The sequence below is a fragment of the Ranitomeya variabilis genome, chromosome 7 (assembly GCF_051348905.1).
Source record: "Ranitomeya variabilis isolate aRanVar5 chromosome 7, aRanVar5.hap1, whole genome shotgun sequence".
Lineage (NCBI taxonomy): Eukaryota > Metazoa > Chordata > Amphibia > Anura > Dendrobatidae > Ranitomeya > Ranitomeya variabilis.
This window is the reverse complement of record NC_135238.1, coordinates 213,625,004-213,646,360: the sequence shown is the minus strand read 5'-3', so window position 1 is coordinate 213,646,360 and position 21,357 is coordinate 213,625,004. Positions and strand designations below refer to the sequence as shown.

General features: G+C 41.7%; 1 protein-coding gene across 4 annotated transcripts in view; it reads left to right on the top strand.

Moving 5' to 3' along the window:
- Window positions 1–21,357, top strand: part of TANK (TRAF family member associated NFKB activator) — a 100,013-nt gene that overhangs the window by 77,421 nt on the left and 1,235 nt on the right. For 3 of the 4 annotated variants that reach the window (XM_077272844.1, XM_077272845.1, XM_077272842.1), the window contains 2 exons: window positions 5,857–5,981; window positions 7,747–8,294. In XM_077272844.1, coding sequence (XP_077128959.1) covers window positions 5,857–5,981; window positions 7,747–8,294 — 673 coding nt within the window. The remainder of the gene's footprint in view (window positions 1–5,856; window positions 5,982–7,746; window positions 8,295–21,357) is intronic. The other variant, XM_077272846.1, reaches the window with a different exon arrangement.

Sequence of the window (21,357 nt, the reverse complement as noted above, 5' to 3'; positions counted from 1 at the left end):
AATACATATCAAAATGGCTCAATAATCTTTTTTTAAGTTTACACTCAATCTCTGCCCACCTAACCTGATTGACAGATCTCCAGTGTTCCTCCTCCCTGCCGAGATCTCACACTGCTCAGTACAAGCCGCAGTTGTCGGATTGGGTGGGAGGAGCTTCCTCATTCTATAATAAAGTATAATCCTAGACAATCCCTTTAAAGTGTTTGCTTCCTGAGAAATATTCATGGGAGACAATTTTAGAAGCTTCTTGTGAGCTTTGCTGATGTATACAAGGCATCTGAATGTAATTCTTCCCATTGATTCTCTATACAAGACCCTGCTGTATTTGCAGTAATCTATAAATGGCAGGTCCACTAAGCAAGAACCAATATTCTATGTGTTTCAATTCATTTCTTCATCATTTTCCGAGAATTCTGTCCTTGTTATACTGAACTTATCCATGACACCGAGATATGACCGAATCGATTCAGAGGAAGGACCCTGTCCAATGGCAGGTCGAGATCGTTCACAGGACCAGGGTCCTGGGAACCGATTCGCTCATCTCTAGTGACAAGTATTTTCATTCTCTGCCAGCAAGCAGAATTCTTCAAAATTGCTACAAAATTGTTACAAAAATAAAATAAAAAAAGTCCACGTTTATTAATCAATTAAGTTTGGGGCATAAACTGCCCCTAAAAAAGTTGCACATCAAGGTGTGCTCAAACTTTGCACATGAAAATTTAAAGTTTTCACAAAAAAAGTGGGTATTGTCTTTGAGAAGCAGCAGTGTCCTCAACATCTAAAACAGAAATCTGAAAATCAAAGTCACAAAATGGTGCAAACTATTTTGCAAATACAGGTCCTTCTCAAAAAATTAGCATATAGTGTTAAATTTCATTATTTACCATAATGTAATGATTACAATTAAACTTTCATATATTATAGATTCATTATCCACCAACTGAAATTTGTCAGGTCTTTTATTGTTTTAATACTGATGATTTTGGCCTACAACTCCTGATAACCCAAAAAACCTGTCTCAATAAATTAGCATATTTCAACCGTCCAATCAAATAAAAGTGTTTTTTAATAACAAACAAAAAAACCATCAAATAATAATGTTCAGTTATGCACTCAATACTTGGTCGGGAATCCTTTGGCAGAAATGACTGCTTCAATGCGGCGTGGCATGGAGGCAATCAGCCTGTGACACTGCTGAGATGTTATGGAGGCCCAGGATGCTTCAATAGCGGCCTTAAGCTCATCCAGAGTGTTGGGTCTTGCGTCTCTCAACTTTCTCTTCACAATATCCCACAGATTCTCTATGGGGTTCAGGTCAGGAGAGTTGGCAGGCCAATTGAGCACAGTAATACCATGGTCAGTAAACCATTTACCAGTGGTTTTGGCACTGTGAGCAGGTGCCAGGAAGCATGAAGTGCTCCAAAACCTCCTGATAGCTAGCTGCATTGACCCTGCCCTTGATGAAACACAGTGGACCAACACCAGCAGCTGACATGGCACCCCACACCATCACTGACTGGGTACTTGACACTGGACTTCAGGCATTTTGGCATTTCCTTCTCCCCAGTCTTCCTCCAGACTCTGGCACCTCGATTTCCGAATGACTTAGCAACAGTCCAGTGCTGCTTCTCTGTAGCCCAGGTCAGGCGCTTCTGCCGCTGTTTATGGTTCAAAAGTGGCTTTACCTGGGGAATGCGGCACCTGTAGCCCATTTCCTGTACACGCCTGTGCACGGTGGCTCTGGATGTTTCCACACCAGACTCAGTCCACTGCTTCCTCAGGTTCCCCAAGGTCTGGAATCGGTCCTTCTCCACAATCTTCCTCAGGGTCCGGTCACCTCTTCTCGTTGTACAGCGTTTTCTGCCACATTGTTTCCTTCCAACAGACTTACCATTGAGGTGCCTTGATACAGCACTCTGGGAACAGCCTATTTGTTGAGAAATTTCTTTCTGGGTCTTACCCTCTTGCTTGAGGGTGTCAATGATGGCCTTCTTGACATCTGTCAGGTCGCTAGTCTTACCCATGATGGGGGTTTTGAGTAATGAACCAGGCAGGGAGTTTTTAAAAGCCTCAGGTATCTTTTGCATGTGTTTAGAGTTAATTAGTTGATTCAGAAGATTAGGGTAATAGGTCGTTTAGAGAACCTTTTCTTGATATGCTAATTTATTGAGACAGGTTTTTTGGGTTATCAGGAGTTGTAGGCCAAAATCATCAGTATTAAAACAATAAAAGACCTGACAAATTTCAGTTGGTGGATAATGAATCTATAATATATGAAAGTTTAATTGTAATCATTACATTATGGTAAATAATGAAATTTAACACTATATGCTAATTTTTTGAGAAGGACCTGTATAAACCTGTTCATAGCAAGCATGTGATTTAATTTTATTTTAATATTTTACTTTTTAGAAACATCATAATGTGTCAAACATATTAAGAGGTGTGCGACTTTATAGCTTTGGCACAATTCATTCCAACAAACCGTAAAGTGAACTGCCAGTTGTAATAAATCTGCCCCAAAATCTGATAGAAAGTCTCATTCTAAATTCAGACTCGTTACCGTGAAGATGGAAAATCTGATCCGTTGCCGTCAACTACAGTAAAAAAAATAATTAAAATTAAAACCCAAAAATGGGTGTTAAGTGCAGATTTGTTCTTTTTTATTGAATATTTAATTTTTCCCCTAAATAATATATCCATTTTTCCTTAGACAAAAAGCTTTAATTAACTGCAATGACAGAACATCCGCCATCATTAACATTCAGATATTTTTTTCCTTTCCAGTTGGGTTCTTTGTAGCTAGATTGCATATGTTCTGACACATCAGTGTTCCGCAGTTTCCTCTGGCTTTTATTAGCATATTGTGTCTTCATATTCCATAATTAGCGTTCCCCAGTAATAAGTTTGGCACTAACCAGCCACTGGTAACACTAATTAGTCTGCGCTGGGCTTTGTTACCGTCCATTAATACTTTACTAGTTTTTTAATAGTTTTTCATTAGCATTCCCTAGTATTAGCTGTTAAGTGTAGTCCTTTGCTTTTTGTAAGCATTTATTAACACTTTACTCCATTTTCTTAACAGTTCGTAGCATCTGCTGGTTATATTTGCAAGCATTTATTAATAATCATGTCATCCATAATTAGTTTCCATTAATGTGTGCGCTGTATTCTTGCATTCATATTTATCCACTTGAATAAATATCATTAACACTATTTCCTCTCGTAAGGTTGAGCTTGATTACTACACATTAATTTTTCCCTTTTTAATGTGAATCTCCACCTTTTATCACCATGTTGTTTTTAGGTTCCAACATTCATCTTATTATTTGCTTTTACAGATTTCGGATTTTTTTTTTTCCCTCCAATACAAAACGCAAAATTCCCTGTGCGGAATATCTGACAATTTCGGCTGCTTGTAGCCACCACTAGAGGGAGCATAGGAGCTTACTGCATACAGCCCATACGTTGAACTCAGAAATAAAACCGTATGCGGTGAGTGCCACCTAGTGGAAGGTGCAGGTAGCCAGTGATATATTATGACATTACTAAGCACAATAAAGGCTAAAACTGATATTTTAACCAAGGGTGCTTTCTCATTGTGTCTCCGTCAGAGCCTACATCTGAAATCCCCACAAAACGGGGTCCGGGCACATGCGCCTATGGGGCCAATAGACTTGAATGGTGATAGCAGAACAACCGTGAGCTCTGCGTGGACCCATGTAAATGGGTTTCCTTCCTATAAATTCATAGGTGCCCCTGCATACCCCCCAAAAAGTCTTATTTATGCCTCTGCCCTGCATGTAAATTGCGCAGTCCGTTCCAATGGGTGTCTCCAGATCATGCTCAGTGACGCCCTAGTCCCTTCAAACACCACCTCTTCCATCTTGATAGAAGTGGATGAAGTCTCTTACGTCATCACACAACGCTCAAGGTCTCGCGCCTTCGTCAGTTTCTGATTCCGCAGGCGCGAGACCTCAACCACTGTGACCACACCGTGCAATTTGCTTTCGGCACGGGTCATGAATAAAATACTTTTTCTAAGGTATTAGAGGGCATTTGTGATCTTATAAAGGGGTTGACAGAGTCCCACTTACATGCGGTAAAAGGTGATGCGCATAGTTTATAAGGTATAAACCTGGTGCTCTGGGAATACAGCCAATCTGTTATGGCGAGACTCTTCATTTATCAACCCTTTCCTGATGTGTGACATAATAGTACGTCCTATGTCAGGTCCTCATGTAAAAAGCGTTCTCAGGAGCTGAGCCCGCCCCATATGGCTGTATTACACAGCCGGCATCTGCCTGTAACAGCAGCAATCGGAGCTTGCGCCTGTCACTGCTGTTTAACTCTTGAAGTGCTGCTGTCAATTACTGGCAGCAACCTTTGAGTGTGATGGCAGTCAGGACCCTGCAGAAGGTGCTCCTCGGCTGCCATCTTAGTCCTCTTGTGAAGTCCAGTCCATCACAGTATACAGCTCCCTAAGGGAATTTTCCCAGAGAAGTTGGTTTGATGCCAAATAGTTCACCCCAAATAGAAACTAATGGAAAACCTCCAATTGCCGCAAGAACCATATAACACTCTGGTCTCCTAGGGCTACATACAGCCCCTTTAAAGCATTTTTGTGCAAACCCAACCTTAGCAATGCCAAAATTACCTCCGCACACCAACACATACTTTGTGTTAGTATGTGAAAAAATGTGGAAAAGTTCACAGGGTATGAATACTTTTTCATGACACTGTATAGCTGTGGATACACTGGTGGTAATTGTTCTTCACTGCTTTGCTGTCACACATCTGTACAGTTTATTCAGTGTTTAATGCCTTTCTCTCCTAGTCTTTATTACTAAGCTGTGAGCTGTGACGTTCTCTCACTATCCAGATTCACTTCTAAATTGCTGCATTCCCTGCCTTAGCTTTTATACAGGCTATGAAAATGCTTCCTGATTGGCTGTGCTATACCATGTGATGTGATAAATGCAAAGCATTATAGAAAAGACTACCCGGCCACATCTGAGTTCATATGATCCTAGTCTGGTTGATGCAGTCTAATGCAAGGCATGAGATGGTCACGAAATAGGCAAATTACAGATTGTTAACATGCGGCTGAGTTAAACGAATTCCTAAAAATTTAACATAATTTTGATTCGCATTGAATCGATTTGCTCATTCCACCAAAATTTCACAATTATAGAATTAAGAGATTTTGGAAATATATGACGTTACTTATATCACAGTGTAATAGTGTACAGTCTTTATTGGCTGCTTTAACCCTTCAGGGGGCTTCAGTGCTGACATTTCCGAGTATTCCTTGTTAGCTCACTCTGGTTAGTTACATTTTGAGTTGTATTGTTTTTAGATGGAATAACAATGTGCAGAGGTTTGAATTAGAAAAATAAATGTTTCATGTATTACCAGCTCAGCTGTTAGGGATGTGTCTGCTCCCAAGCTCCTCAACTATTTCTAATAACAAGCTGAACTATGAGCGCAGCTCCTGAGCATAATACAGGCAGCAAGTCAGGATGAATACACGATCACTAAAGCAATGTATATGGAAAGTTTTTCAACTTTCAAGATAGATTGTATCCATTGAGAATTCCGTTATCTGATTATCTAAACTGTTATATTTCCAATGTAATTATGGACAAAGGGCATCTTTTATTTTCAGTCTTCTGTTTAGTTTCTCCCCACAGTTTTCTATTGGTATTTTGTGGGATTTTGCTTTGTTTTTGTAGCTTGTAACTCGCCAACAGTGACGGGTTATAAGTTAATTCTCCGAGGAGATTTGTAAGTCACAGATCTGTGTATTTCCATCGCTGCCTCTGAATGATTCTCAGTGAAATGTTCTACACGCAGGCTAGGTGTTGAACGGATTTTCTCCGATCTAAAGGAAGAATTCAGTCGGATTTGCAAGTTAACGAGGGAACAAAGCAGCCAACTGAATACATTTCTTACGAAGAAGGAAACGGCATCTGGTAATGGTATGATGTGTTTTACATTTTACAGGGATTGAAATGCATTTATTCCAGCTCCGGTGATGTAATTTGTAACACTTCCATACATACTGCAAGCGTTACAGCCCGCAATAGGCAAGTCAGCTGCCGGGGCCCAATGTATGGCTTCACGGATGGAGAGGTTAATGTTGTGTGCAGCAAAGTTCATGCAGAATTATCCCTGTGTGTATATCTGTATACATTATATACGTGTGTATGTGTGTGTTCTGTGTAGATATATGTATGGCTGGGGGAGTTTGTGTCTACATATATATCTATACGCACACACACACATGTGAATGTACTGTATATATGTCTATATATATATTATTTTTTATATATATACATATATATTTATACATATACACACAGATATATATATATATATATATATATATATATAATACACACATATATACACACACACACATATTCATATATTTATATATAATGTTAATATAGGCTAGCCTGTAGCAATTGATTATTTCCTTTTTCTTCATTTTACAATATTCTTGTAATATAATTTAGAGATTCATGTAGGTGATTTTACACAAAAGCCTACTCTTTCAGTATTTATTATTATTATTATTATTATTATTATGTACCAAAATCTCCTCCTACTGTATACGGTAATAATATTCTAGAAGGCGAACCATAGTTTGCTTGGTCTGCACTATAGTTTTCTATCAGGACACCAGATTCTGCTCCTCCTGCCTTATAGTTTTCTCTCAGGACACCAGATTCTGGTTTTACCTTTAGCGAACCCCCCATTGTGAAGTTGATTTGATTATAGTGGAGGCATCAAATGTTGTAAAATGGATTTACTTAAATTTAAAGGGGCTGTATCACCAGGCACATGTAGGAAGCCCTTAAAGAGAAAGCGTTGAACCAATTGCCCCTAATTTCAGCAGCAGTATTTGTTAATGAGGGCCCCAGTGCATTAGTGGATACCCTTAACCTGTCACTAGATCATCAGTGTCCAGTTTTTGCTCCTATGTTATTCCCATTGCGCCACTGATTAATCCGTTTTTGTTCTTTTTAAATCCGCCGTACAGTTCAAGAGATATGGACCTTTTTATTTAGTGCAAATTGTTATGGTCATTTCCATGGGTGCGTGGCTCACGTGAATATCTGTGGGGGTGTCTTTAAGTTCCTCTGCATTATTACCCTGTGAGCCACGTCCCCTTTGTAAAGACCATAAACATTAGCATTAAATAAAAAGGTGCATATCTTTGGAACCGTATGGGGAATTTTAAAAAAATGGGAATAAAATAAAAGCAACATTATGCCATTTTTGACCTGGTAACAGGTCCTCTTTAACTAATTAGAACTGTTAAGGGGGATTGCAAACAAGTGTCATCACAAAATGAAAAAGGGGCAGTTGAAGCACCCATTGCGGTACCCCTGGCACTGAATTAAAACGTTACATTACATACAGTAAACATTAATGTTACTCTAAGAATAGTTATATGAATTGTTTGCCTACAAGTTGCACATGGGTAAAAGGCCTTTCTGCCTCATTGTTGATATATATGCCAGCCGAGAACATTAATGGTACAGATAAACAAAGCTCCGGACACATACATTAAATACACAGACCCCCATTCATAGGCCTTTTAACTACCAGACTGAGCTATTGCATACAATGAGAACAAATCTTGTTTTTTCCATGTGTTTTTACCTTAGAAGAGAGTGAAGGGTTGGAGATGCAGCACTTTAAATATTTGTATCCATTGCCTACAATATCTTTTAGGTGCTCAGCTGCAGTTTTCCATGCCGGTTCAGTGCACTGAGGAAGAAAACGAGGAAGCCCAAAGTCTACACAAACCAAAGAATAAAACCATGAGATTCCGATTTCCACCAATTACTCCTCGTGGTCTGGGATCGGATGATGAACTGATAGTCTCCGTGGAGTCTTTGTCCAACCTGAGCATTAAGTTTCCTCCGAGTTCTGACGAATCTGATTTTTTGGAGAGCTCTCCTGGAAAACCACCGATTTTTTCTTCAACTGCAGAGCAGAAATCGAATCCCAACAAGCAACTTCCTGACGCTACTCTAAAGAATTTGAGCACTGCCCGATCCAGTCCACCATATTCTCCTCGTTCACCAAGGACTGCCTGCCATCAAGGACTCCATGCCAATTATAGGGGCAGTGTTTTACCAACAGATGAGGACAGTGGCCTAATTTTGGCAGCCAATAGCTCTGGGGATGATTGCAAAAACACTTTCCATATTCCAGATACTCCAGATGTGGATAAATCTACAGAGATCACAGAGATGACGGTCCGGGGACCTCAGCAGGTAACACATTTGAAGGATTTACTCTGTTACTATTTGTGCCATGTCAAGTAGCATAGTGACATGTTGAGCCCAAATTCTCAGCCTGGGGTACGACTCATGCCTCTATAGGGTACTCCCCAAACGCTCATTTTGTGCCTGTACTAGGCAGCTTATGGCCATAGACGTTTGGATGTACTTTGGTGTGGTTTGTTTTAGTAGAGGACCCTTGGTTTAGGATCAGTGAGAAACACTCCAGAAAATAAGTTTCTAAAAGGGGCTGACTATAAGGGCACATGGACAACAAACTGCATGGCCCAGAGTGGGAACGCCTCCTGCTTGTATGGTGGAAATTTTATGTGAATTGTGTCCATTAATATGTGATTTGGATGTAGATGTAGATCCAAAAAAAAAGTAAAAATTGACCAACGGAAGATCTGAAACAGCTATCGTCAAAGGTGCAAGCAGAAATGCTGCAGACATCATAATTATTAAAGGGGTTTTCAATTTACATAGTAACATAGTAACATAGTTATTAAGGTTGAAGGAAGACTTTAAGTCCATCCAGTTCAACCCATAGCCTAACCTAACATGCCCTAACATGTTGATCCAGAGGAAGGCAAAAAAAAAACCCATGTGGTAAGAGTAAGCTCCACATTGGGGAAAAAAAATTCCTTCCCGACTCCACATACGGCAATCAGACCAGTTCCATGGATCAACGCCCTATCAAGGAATCTAGTGTATATACCCTGTAACATTATACTTTTCCAGAAAGGTATCCAGTCCCCTCTTAAATTTAATTAATGAATCACTCATTACAACATCATACGGCAGAGAGTTCCATAGTCTCACTGCTCTTACAGTAAAGAATCCGCGTCTGCTACTATGCTTAAACCTTCTTTCCTCCAGACGTAGAGGATGCCCCCTTGTTCCTGTCACCGGTCTATGATTAAAAAGATCATCAGAAAGGTCTTTGTACTGTCCCCTCATATATTTATACAATAAAATAAGATCACCCCTTAGTCTTCGTTTTTCCAAACTAAACAGCCCCAAGTGTAATAACCTATCTTGGTATTGCAGACCCCCCAGTCCTCTAATAACCTTGGTCGCTCTTCTCTGCACCCGCTCCAGTTCAGCTATGTCTTTCTTATACACCGGAGACCAGAACTGTGCACAGTATTCTAAGTGTGGTCGAACTAGTGACTTGTATAGAGGTAAAATTATGTTCTCCTCATGAGCATCTATGCCTCTTTTAATGCATCCCATTATTTTATTTGCCTTTGTAGCAGCTGCCTGACACTGGCCACAGAATATGAGTTTGTCATCCTCCCATACACCCAGGTCTTTTTCATTGACGGTTTTGCCCAGAGTTTTTGAATTAAGCACATAGTTATACATCTTATTACTTCTACCCAAGTGCATGACCTTACATTTATCCCCATTAAAGCTCATTTGCCATTTATCAGCCCAAGCTTCTAGTTTACATAAATCAGCCTGTAATATAAAATTGTCCTCCCCTGTATTGATTACCCTGCAGAGTTTAGTGTCATCTGCAAATATTGAAATTCTGCTCTGAATGCCCCCTACAAGGTCATTAATAAATATGTTTGTTTTAAAATATGCTTTTCTCACCTTCCCAGTTTCCAACGCTGAACCTCCGCCACTTATTCTGGTGTCTGTTATTGTCAGATGTTACATCGACAACTCTACAGCCACTCAGTGAGCTCAGCGACTCCGAGTGTCTCGTGCCTTCAACTTATTGATTGCAGCGCTATCGACGTGACGTCAGAGCTGCAGACAATAACAGACACCGGGAACAGCGGAGGAGATTCAGTCCAAGACCCGGGGAGGGTGAGTAAAGCGCTCTTTTTATTATTTTTTTTTTAAAGCATACTGCAACTTAGGGGCAGGGGCTTTCCGAAACTAGAAAACACCTTTATGATATTTCTGTGCTAGACTAAAAAACTGAAAATATATACAGCATGTTGAAGGGGATTTTTTTTTAAATAATGCAATTGCATAACATAATAATAAATAAATAATTACAATAATGTAATGATAATAAATATTTTTTTATTTAAATGCTTGCTCTTTAGGACTCCAGTGGGCAGTCCTATTAAGCTATTGACAGCCATAGAGGAAAGGCCACTGGAATGAACCACCCTCTGGACTCCAGTATAGTAAGATCAGGGATATAAATATATATATATATATATATATATATATATATATATATATATATATATATATTACCAGCATGACAGAATAAATTCTGCTCAGACAAAGGAGAAGGGAGAAAAGCAGCACAATGCTTTCCTCGCCCCACTGCTACGTCGTGCCAAGGATCGGCAGGGAACAATGTGTTTAAACCCCACTGATTGATCGCATAACACTAGTAAATGTCAACTTTACCAGCTAAAAGGGGGCACATACTTCTGGCTCTTCCTTTTACCACTGCGCTTACAGAACAATGATGTTGCATGAGATGAAGAAATTTGTAAAAGGGAAATAAATAAGGTGCGATAAAGATAAAGTTGCTTGTAGTTTTTCCAAGTTTTGAGCTTTGACCTGTAGCGTACGGTTTCACCACTAGGTGGCAGTCTGCATTGTATATTTTCCCCATACCAGAACATAAGAAACAGCTGGTATGTGATTACAAGTTGATAGGAAAAAAAAGCCGCTTTATGAAAAAAAGAAAAAAAAATGGTGTTGAGCTGTCAAAAGGCACAGGGCAGAAGGTTAGATAATTGACTTTCGCACTAGGGTGAAGGGGGGAATCTTGAGATGACTTTGGTTTGTGAGATTTAGAATCGTTTACAAAAGAAAATTCTGCTTTTTTATTTCTTTTTGTTTTCTCCTATTTTCGTAAAACTTTTTTTTTTTTCATTTGCCTCGACTTAGCGAGTTAAATGTTTTCCTCTAAATTTAACTTTTAAATTGTAAATGGAGAATACACTAGGCATAAAAAATTGAAAAATTGGAAACTATTTTTCTTCGGAAATAAATAGAAATAGAAAAATGGTGATTGAACATATCATGCTTACTAACAGTAATAATTATTGCAAGTCAGGCAAACCATACTACAAAGGAGGCAGAGTAAGAAAAAAGCCTTTCTACGTGGAGTTTAGTATTTAGATATATCCTAAGGGATAATGCCAGTTAGAAATAGGAGGAAAACGTTATGCCTAAATAAAGCTGTGAGCCGAGCAATAAATATCAAAAAGAGAATTAAAGCAAGACGGGAGTGACAAGGCATTTAAATAATTATGGAAAAAAATGTGTAAAAAAAAAAAAAAAGTCAGGACAGCAGAAATTAAGGCAGGGAGACTTGTTGACAAAGTAAGTAAAAATAATCGAAAAATATTCTTCAACTACATAAACAGTAAGAAACTGAAAAAATGATAGTGTTGGCCCAGTCAAAAATAATCTGGGTAAAGGGAGGAAGAGGAGGAGGGAATGGCCAATCTGCTAAATGCCTTATTTACACAAGAAAATCCCTTTAACACTATCGCCGGCACCCCTGCATGATGCCTCTTCCCCTTTTATGCAGGGAAGCCGACATACTCACCGCCCCCGTTGCTCGGTGAGCTCCCTGTCTTTTGCTTCCTGGTCGGTGCACGTAGCACAGGTTCTCCTGTTCTTAAAGGGGCAGCGTGCGCTCTTTGAAAATGCCCCCAGCCAATAGCTGGGAGGCATCAGGTATATAAGGCACCTTCCCCACTAGGTAGGTGCCTGAGCAACCCCTGCAGTTTCCCTACAACTCTTATGTATGCACCTGTATGTTGCCAGGTCCCCTGTCCTAATCCATTGAAGTTAGTTTTTCAGACTGATTCTGTTCCCGTATACTGTGCACGTTACCTTTGAAGCTGCTCAGGCGGTATCTGAACCCTGAAGCCACACCGGCGGACCCTGAACCCGCACTTGTCTGAACAGGTTTCTATGAGTCCAGTCCGTGTCAGTGAAGCCGACCTTTGGCATCGGCAGCTGTGGTACCGGGGTCTGCCTAGGAGTGGTACCTGGTGGCTACCTGCAGCTCAAGCCTGACTCCGCTATCAGGACCTCCCGTGAAAACCAAGGTAGCTGCTTAGCTATGCCCCTCCTAGGTGAGCCCGGCCCTTTGATACAGTGGGATGACAAGAACATAGTTTTACCTCTATACAAGTCACCACTGCGGCCACACTTAGATATTGAGCACAGTTTTGGTCTCCAGTGTATACGAAGGACATTGCTGAACTAGAGCAAATGCAGAGAAAAGCGACCAAGGTTATTAATGGAGTGGGTGGACTGCAATACCAAAGGAGGTTATTAACATTAGGGTTATTCTGTTTAGGGGCGATCTTGCCACAATGTACAAGTAAATAAAGGAAAAGATCCCTATTATGATTTTTATACTTAGGCCTTCGAAAGAAGGTTTAATCATAAACACAGGTGCAGATTCTTTACTGTACAAGCAGTGAGATTATGGAACTCTCTGCCACATCTACTATATAATTGTCTAAGGGTCACTTCCGTCTTTCTGTCTTTCTGTCTGTCCTTCTGTCTGTCACGGATATTAATTGGTCGCGGCCTCTGTCTGTCATGGAATCCAAGTCGCTGATTGGTCGTGGCAAAACGCCCACGACCATTGCCACGACCAATCAGCGACGCGCACAATCCGGAAGAAAATGGCCGCTCCTTAATCCCCGCACTCAGTGCCCGGCACCCGCATACTCCCCTCCGGTCACCGCTCACACAGGGTTAATGCCGGCGGTAACGGACCGCGTTATGCCGCGGGTAACGCACTCTGTTACCGCCGCTATTAACCCTGTGTGACCAAGCTTTTACTATTGACGCAGCCTATGCAGCGTCAATAGTAAAAACATCTGTTAAAAATAATAAAAAAATAAAAAATCATTAGATACTCACCTTCCGCCGCCTTTCCCGCTCCTCGCGATGCTCCAGCTGGTCCATGCAAGCAGCACGTTCCGGTGGCAAGGATGGTCTGGGAGAAGGACCCGCCATGACGTCACGGTCATGTGACCGCGACGTCATCACATGTCCTGCGCGAAAAGGACCTGCCATGACATCACGGTCACGTGACTGCGACATCATCACACCCTGGGACCGGAAGCTGCCGCCTGCACCCCACACAGGCGACAGAACTACAACGCGCCTGCGGAAGGTGAGTATATGTTTACTTTTTATTTTTTTAACCTGTGACATACGTGGCTGGGCAATATACTACGTGGCTCTGTACTGTATACTACGTCGCTGTGCAATATACTACGTGGCTCTGTGCTGTATACTATGTCACTGGGCAATATACTACGTCACTGAGCAATATACTATGTCATTGAGCAATATACTACGTGGCTCTGTGCTGTATACTACGTGGCTCTGTGTTGTATACTACGTCACTGGGCAATATACTGCGTGGCTCTGTGCTGTATACTAAGTGGCTCTGTGCTGTATACTATGTCACTGGGCAATATACTACGTGGCTCTGTGCTGTATACTACGTGGCTCTGTGCTGTATACTACGTCACTGGGCAATATACTACGTGGCTCTGTGCTGTATACTATGTCGCTGGGCAATATACTATGTCGCTGGGCAATATACTACATCGCTGGGCAATATACTACGTCTCTGGGCTATATACTACGTGGCTGGGCAATATACTACATCGCTGGGCAATATACTACGTCGCTGGGCAATATACTACATCGCTGGGCAATATACTACGTCGCTGGGCAAAATACTACGTGGACATACATATTCTAGACTACCCGATGCGTTAGAATCGGGCCACCATCTAGTCATGTTATAATGGCCGATGCACTAAACAAAATGTAAGAAGGGCTTGGATGTCTTGTAAGAAGGGCTTGGATGTCTTGTAAGGAGGGCTTGGATGTCTTTCTTGAAAAATATCATAATACAGCTTATAATAAATACTAAATTTTAGAGATGGGACATTGATCCAGGGAGCTAGTCCAATTGATGTCTGTGGCCTCGAGAAGATATTGTTTTCCTAATATTCATCGGGTTTTTGCTTTCCTTTGTTTTAATATGTTAGGGTACGGTAGCGATGAACTAAATGGACTCATGTTTTCTTTCAACCTCAAAACGATGAAACTACACCCTGCAACCAAGTACATCCTAATCACACGTCCTGCCCAGTTCATTTCACCCTAATGTTGCTCTACCATTATTGTGTCATTAAGTACCTGACGTTATATTTTATTGCCACTACTATGTTATGTAATGTAATGTAATCTACTTACCTCTGACATAGCAATATTTATCAGTATTGTGCCCATTCCTAGGCAGACAGCTGCTTCCTACAGATGTCACATCTACTGAATGGGAAGTCTGAGGGGTCCTAAGGCCCCTTAAAGAAGACCTACCACTTGCCATAAATGTCACTGTTCTCCTGAATCTGGCTTTGTCTTTCTTTTATTTTTGCATCTCTCATATATATATGAAGACCTTGCCCAATTTATTAAAAAAAAAACTAGATTTATGCATAGGGAAGAAAGGGCCATATCTAAGGAATCCCTCAACGCATAGTCGTCATGTTTGCATAATGCCAAAGTAATTCCCTTAGCCTAACCTAACATGCCCTAACATGTTGATCCAGAGGAAGGCAAAAAAAACCCATGTGGTAAGAGTAAGCTCCACATTGGGGAAAAAAATTCCTTCCCGACCCCACATATGGCAATCAGACTAGTTCCCTGGATCAACGCCCTGTCAAGGAATCTAGTATATATACCCTGTAACATTATACTTTTCCAGAAAGGTATCCAGTCCCCTCTTAAATTTAAGTAATGACTCACTCATTATACCATCATACGGCAGAGAGTTCCATAGTCTCACTGCTCTTACAGTAAAGAATCCGCGTCTGTTATTATGCCTAAACCTTCTTTCCTCCAGACGTAGAGGATGCCCCCTTGTCCCTGTCTCAGGTCTATGATTAAAAAGATCAGCAGAAAGGTCTTTGTACTGTCCCCTCATATATTTATACATTAACATAAGATCACCCCTTAGTCTTCGTTTTTCCAAACTAAACAGCCCCAAGTGTAATAACCTATCTTGGTATTGCAGACCCCCCAGTCCTCTAATAACCTTGGTCGCTCTTCTCTGCACCCGCTCCAGTTTAGCTATGTCTTTCTTATACACCGGAGACCAGAACTGTGCACAGTATTCTAAGTGTGGTCGAACTAGTGACTTGTATAGAGGTAAAATTATGTTCTCCTCATGAGCATCTATGCCTCTTTTAATACATCCCATTATTTTATTTGCCTTTGTAGTAGCTGCCTGACACTGGCCACTGAATGAGTTTGTCATCCACCCATACACCCAGGTCTTTTTCATTGACGGTTTTGCCCAGAGTTTTAGAATTAAGCACATAGTTATACATCTTATTACTTCTACCCAAGTGCATGACCTTACATTTATCCCCATTAAAGCTCATTTGCCGTTTATCAGCCCAAGCTTCTAGTTTACATAAATCATCCTGTAATATAAAATTGTCCTCCCCTGTATTGATTACCGTGCAGAGTTTAGTGTCATCTGCAAATATTGAAATTCTACTCTGAATACCCCCTACAAGGTCATTAATAAATGTTAAAAAGAAGAGGGCCCAATACTGACCCCTGGGGTACCCCACTGCTAAGCGCGACCCAGTCCGAGTGTGCTCCATTAATAACCACCCTTTGTTTCCTATCCCTGAGCCAGCTCTCAACCCACTTACACATATTTTCCCCTATCCCCATTATTCTCATTTTATGTATCAACCTTTTGTGTGGCACCGTATCAAAAGCTTTTGAAAAGTCCATATACACTCACCGGCCACTTTATTAGGTACACCATGCTAGTAACGGGTTGGACCCCCTTTTGCCTTCAGAACTGCCTCAATTCTTCGTGGCATAGATTCAACAAGGTGCTGGAAGCATTCCTCAGAGATTTTGGTCCATATTGACATGATGGCATCACACAGTTGCCGCAGATTTGTCGGCTGCACATCCCAAAGATGCTCCATACAAGGCAGGATGGATCCATGCTTTCATGTTGTTTACGCCAAATTCTGACCCTACCATCCGAATGTCGCAGCAGAAATCGAGACTCATCAGACCAAGCAACGTTTTTCCAATCTTCTACTGTCCAATTTCGATGAGCTTGTACAAATTGTAGCCTCAGTTTCCTGTTCTTAGCTGAAAGGAGTGGTACCCGGTGTGGTCTTCTGCTGCTGTAGCCCATCTGCCTTAAAGTTCGACGCACTGTGCGTTCAGAGATGCTCTTAGGCCTACCTTGGTTGTAACGGGTGGCGATTTGAGTCACTGTTGCCTTTCTATCAGCTCGAACCAGTCTGCCCATTCTCCTCTGACCTCTGGCATCAACAAGGCATTTCCGCCCACAGAACTGCCGCTCACTGGATTTTTTTTCTTTTTCGGACCATTCTCTGTAAACCCTAGAGATGGTTGTGCGTGAAAATCCCAGTAGATCAGCAGTTTCTGAAATACTCAGACCAGCCCTTCTGGCACCAACAACCATGCCACGTTCAAAGGCACTCAAATCACCTTTCTTCCCCATACTGATGCTCGGTTTGAACTGCAGGAGATTGTCTTGACCATGTCTACATGCCTAAATGCACTGAGTTGCCGCCATGTGATTGGCTGATTAGAAATTAAGTGTTAACAAGAAGTTGGACAGGTGTACCTAATAAAGTGGCCAGTGAGTGTACACTACATCTACTGGGTTCCCTTGGTCCAGACCGGAACTTACCTCTTCATAGAAGCTGATCAAATTAGTCTGACATGAACGGTCCCGTAAACCCGTGCTGATACTGGGTCATGAGGTTATTCCTCCTCAGATACTCCAGTATAGCGTCCCTTAGAATGCCCTCCAGGATTTTACCCACAGTAGAGGTTAAACTTACTGGCCTATAATTTCCGAGTTCAGTTTTTGTCCCCTTTTTGAATATTGGCACCACATTTGCTATACGCCAGTCCTGTGGTACAGACCCTGTTATTATGGACTCTTTAAAGATTAAAAATAATGGTCTATCAATGACTGTACTTAGTTCCTGCAGTACTCGGGGATGTATCCCATCCGGGCCCGGAGATTTGTCAGATTTAGTGATTTTTAGATGCCACCGTACTTCCTGCTGGGTTAAGCAGGTGACACTTAATGGGGAATTTTTGTTATCACTGATCATATTGTCTGCCATGGGATTTTCTTGTGTAAATACTGATGAAAAAAAGTCATTTAGCATATTGGCTTTTTCCTCATCCTCATCCACCATTTCCCCCAGACTATTTTTAAAGGGGCCAACACTATCATTTTTTAGTTTCTTACTATTTATGTAGTTAAAGAATATTTTGGGATTATTTTTACTCTCTCTGGCAATGAGTCTCTCTGTCTCAATCTTTGCTGCCTTGATTTGCTTTTTACAGAATTTATTTAATTTTCTGTATTTATTTAATGCCTCATCACTACCTACTTCCTTTAATTCTCTAAATGCTTTCTTTTTGTCCCTTATAGCACCCCTTACAGCTCTATTTAGCCATATTGGTTTCCTCCTATTTCTAGTATGTTTATTCCCATACGGTATATACTGTGCACAGGTCCTATCCAGGATGCTAATAAACGTCTCCCATTTTCTTTGTGTATTTTTATGTCTCAGGATATCGTCTCAGTTAATTGCACCAAGATCCTCTTTCATCCGTTGAAAATTTGCCGCCCTGAAATTTAGTGCCTTTGTAACCCCTCTACTACACATCTTATTAAAGGAGACATGAAAACTTATTATTTTATGATCACTATTCCCCCAGTGACCCCCAACCCTTATATTTGATATGCGGTCTGGCCTGTTGGTTAATATTAGGTCTAGCAGTGCCCCCCTCCTTGTTGGGTCCTGAACCAGTTGTGAAAGGTAATTGTCTCTCATAGTTGTCAGACCCCGATTACCTTTGCTGGAACTGCAGGTTTCTGTTCCCCAATGTATCTTAGGGTAGTTGAAGTCCCCCATAATAATGACTTCTCCTTGAGTCGCAGCTTCATCTATTTGCTTTACGAGGATATTCTCCATTGCTTCCATTAGTTTTGGAGATTTATAACAAACCCCTATCAGTAATTTATTATTTTTTCCCCCTCCCCTTATCTCCACCCACAGGGACTCTACATTTTCATTAAATTCACCTATATTATCACGCAGGATGGGTTTTAAGGTCGATTTTACATACAGACACACCCCACCCCCTCGCTTATCTGTACGGTCATTTCTGAACAGGCTATAGCCCTGCAAGTTAACAGCCCAGTCATGGCTCTCATCCAGCCATGTTTCAGATATCCCCACCATGTCATAATTATGCTCCAACAACATTAATTCTAATTCATCCATTTTGTTGGCGAGGCTTCTGGCATTAGTATACATGCACTTGATGTTCCTCTCTGTACCTCTATTCTTTCTTAAATTACTAACTGTTCTAACCCCACCCCCCATGCCACCGCCACCCCCAACTTCCTTATTTGTGCCCAGGTCTCTATCTGCACTATCTTCCCCTCCTATAAAATGAATACCCTCCCCCCCAATCCCTAGTTTAAACACTCCTCCAACCTTCTAGCCATTTTCTCCCCCAGCACAGCTGCACCTTCCCCATTGAGGTGCAGCCCATCCCTAGCGTAGAGCCTGTAGCCAACTGAGAAGTCGGCCCAGTTCTGCAGGAACCCAAACCCCTCCTTCCTACACCAATTCTTGAGCCACTTATTAACCTCCCTAATCTCCCGTTGCCTCTCTGGCGTGGCACGTGGTACAGGCAGTATTTCGGAAAATACCACGATGGAGGTCCTTGCTTTCAGCTTGCAGCCTAATTCCCTGAAATCATCTTTAAGGACCTTCCACCTACCTCTAACTTTGTCATTTGTGCCAATGTGCACAATGACCGCTGGGTCCTCACCAGCCCCTCCCAGTAATCTGTCCACCCGATCAGCGATGTGTCAGACTCAAGCGCCAGGTAGGCAGCACACCGTCCGACGATCCCTGTCTTCGTGACAGATTGCCCTATGTGTTCCCCTAATAATTGAGTCCCCCACTACCAGCACCTGTCTGGCCTGTACTGCTCTCCTATTTCCCTCCTTACTGGAGCAGTCACTCCTCCGGCTTTCAGAGGACATGCCTGGCTGCAGCAGTGCTACCCCTGTACTGGCACCCCCCTCATCTGCCAACTTAGCAAACTTATTGGGGTGAGCCAGATCAGGACTAGCCTCCCTGGCACTCTTCCCTCTACCCTGCTTTCTGAATGTCACCCAGCTAGCTACTTCACTGTCCTGCAGCTCCATCCTACCATCCCCCCTCATCTATCCCATTGAGCGTCTGCTCTGTGAGCAGAAGACTCCTCTCCATATTGTCTATGGATCTCAGTGTTGCCAGCTGCACATTTAGATCCAGAATCTGGGCTTCCAAATGCTCAACGTGCTCACATCTCGCACAGCAGTATGCACCCTCGACCGGCTGATCAAGGACTGCATACATGTGGCAAGATGTGCACTGGATGGCATTAACAATAGTGGAGCACATTTCCTAATGGGGATTGCACCAGACAGAAACGTTAAATAAAAATAAATACAAAGTATTAATAAAATACAGACAGCAATTCCTCCCTTGGAAACTCCCTGATTCCAAAGTCACTGAATCACAAGTCACACTTACCGCCGTCCACACTTACACTCAGGTCACACTCAGCTCGCTCACACTCGCTATGCTGAAGATTTATAGATTTTTTTTTTTCCCCTCAGCAACAATCCACCTTGCTGTTCAATGCTCTACCAAAAAGGGTTCAATGCTCTACCATGGGCAGGCTGTCATCTAACATGGGCGGGCTGTTATCTAACATGGGCGGGCTGTCATCTAACACAGGCAGGCTGTCATCTAACACAGGCAGGCTATCATCTAACATGGGCGGGCTATCATTTAACACGGGCAGGCTGTCATCCAACACAGGCGGGCTGTCATCTAATACCGGTGGGCTGTCATCTAACACGGGCAGGCTGTCATCTAACATGGGCGGGCTGTCATCTAACACGGGCGGGCTGTCATCTAACATGGGCGGGCTGTTATCTAACACGGGTGGGCTGTCATCTAACATGGGCAGGCTGTCATCTAACACGGGCGGGCTGTCACCTAACACGGGCGGGCTGTCATCTAACACGGGTGGGCTGTCATCTAACACGAGTGGGCTGTCATCTAACACGGGCGGGCTGTCATCTAACACCAGCGGGCTGTTATCTAACATGGGCGGGCTGCCATCTAACATTACTATTTATAAAATTCAGTAATGTAGATTATTTAGCTGTAAATTATCAGAAGACTTAGCAGCTCTGGTGGACTGCTATACTTTCTTTCACAGTATTGTAAAAAAGATCCTTAACTGTTACTTCTATTATATCTTTTGGGAAAAGCGTTGGAAATATCATAAATATATAAAAAATATCATTTTCCTCTTGTTCATAACCATGCACATTAAAAAAAAATACATATATATATATATATATATATATAAAATCTCCTATTTTCTTTAACATTTTCAACCCCTTAAAGGAGTTGTCCCCTTTCATAATTTCTTTTACTTACTCTTAGTATATATATATATAAAAAAAAAAAAAAAAATAATTGTCCCTTTCTCACCCATCCTGGGTCCAGCACTGAGTCTCTACTGTTGCTCCTGGTGTCTGTTAATATCTGCAGGGTTAACATCACATCCACAGTTCTGCGGACTGACCGGCCGATGTTGCGAGCCACTGAGTTCACTGATTGGCGGCAGCAGTGGTGGACACTCAGCACTAGACCCAGACAGAGTACTTTTTTTTTTTTTGTACTAACAAAGCTTATAAGAATTTTTTTTCTTAAAGAGAACAACTCCTTTAAAGACACAGCCACAATTTATTTTTGTATCTTTATTTTTTTCTTCGTCTTGTTATTATTTTTGCTGACAGCATAGCTGTATAAAGGCTTGATTTGGTGACTAGAGGGAAACCCAATCATTATCTATTAGCCATAGTAGAAAAATGTATACACTGTGATTTTTGTTATTTTTTGGGGGGTCTGGAGGA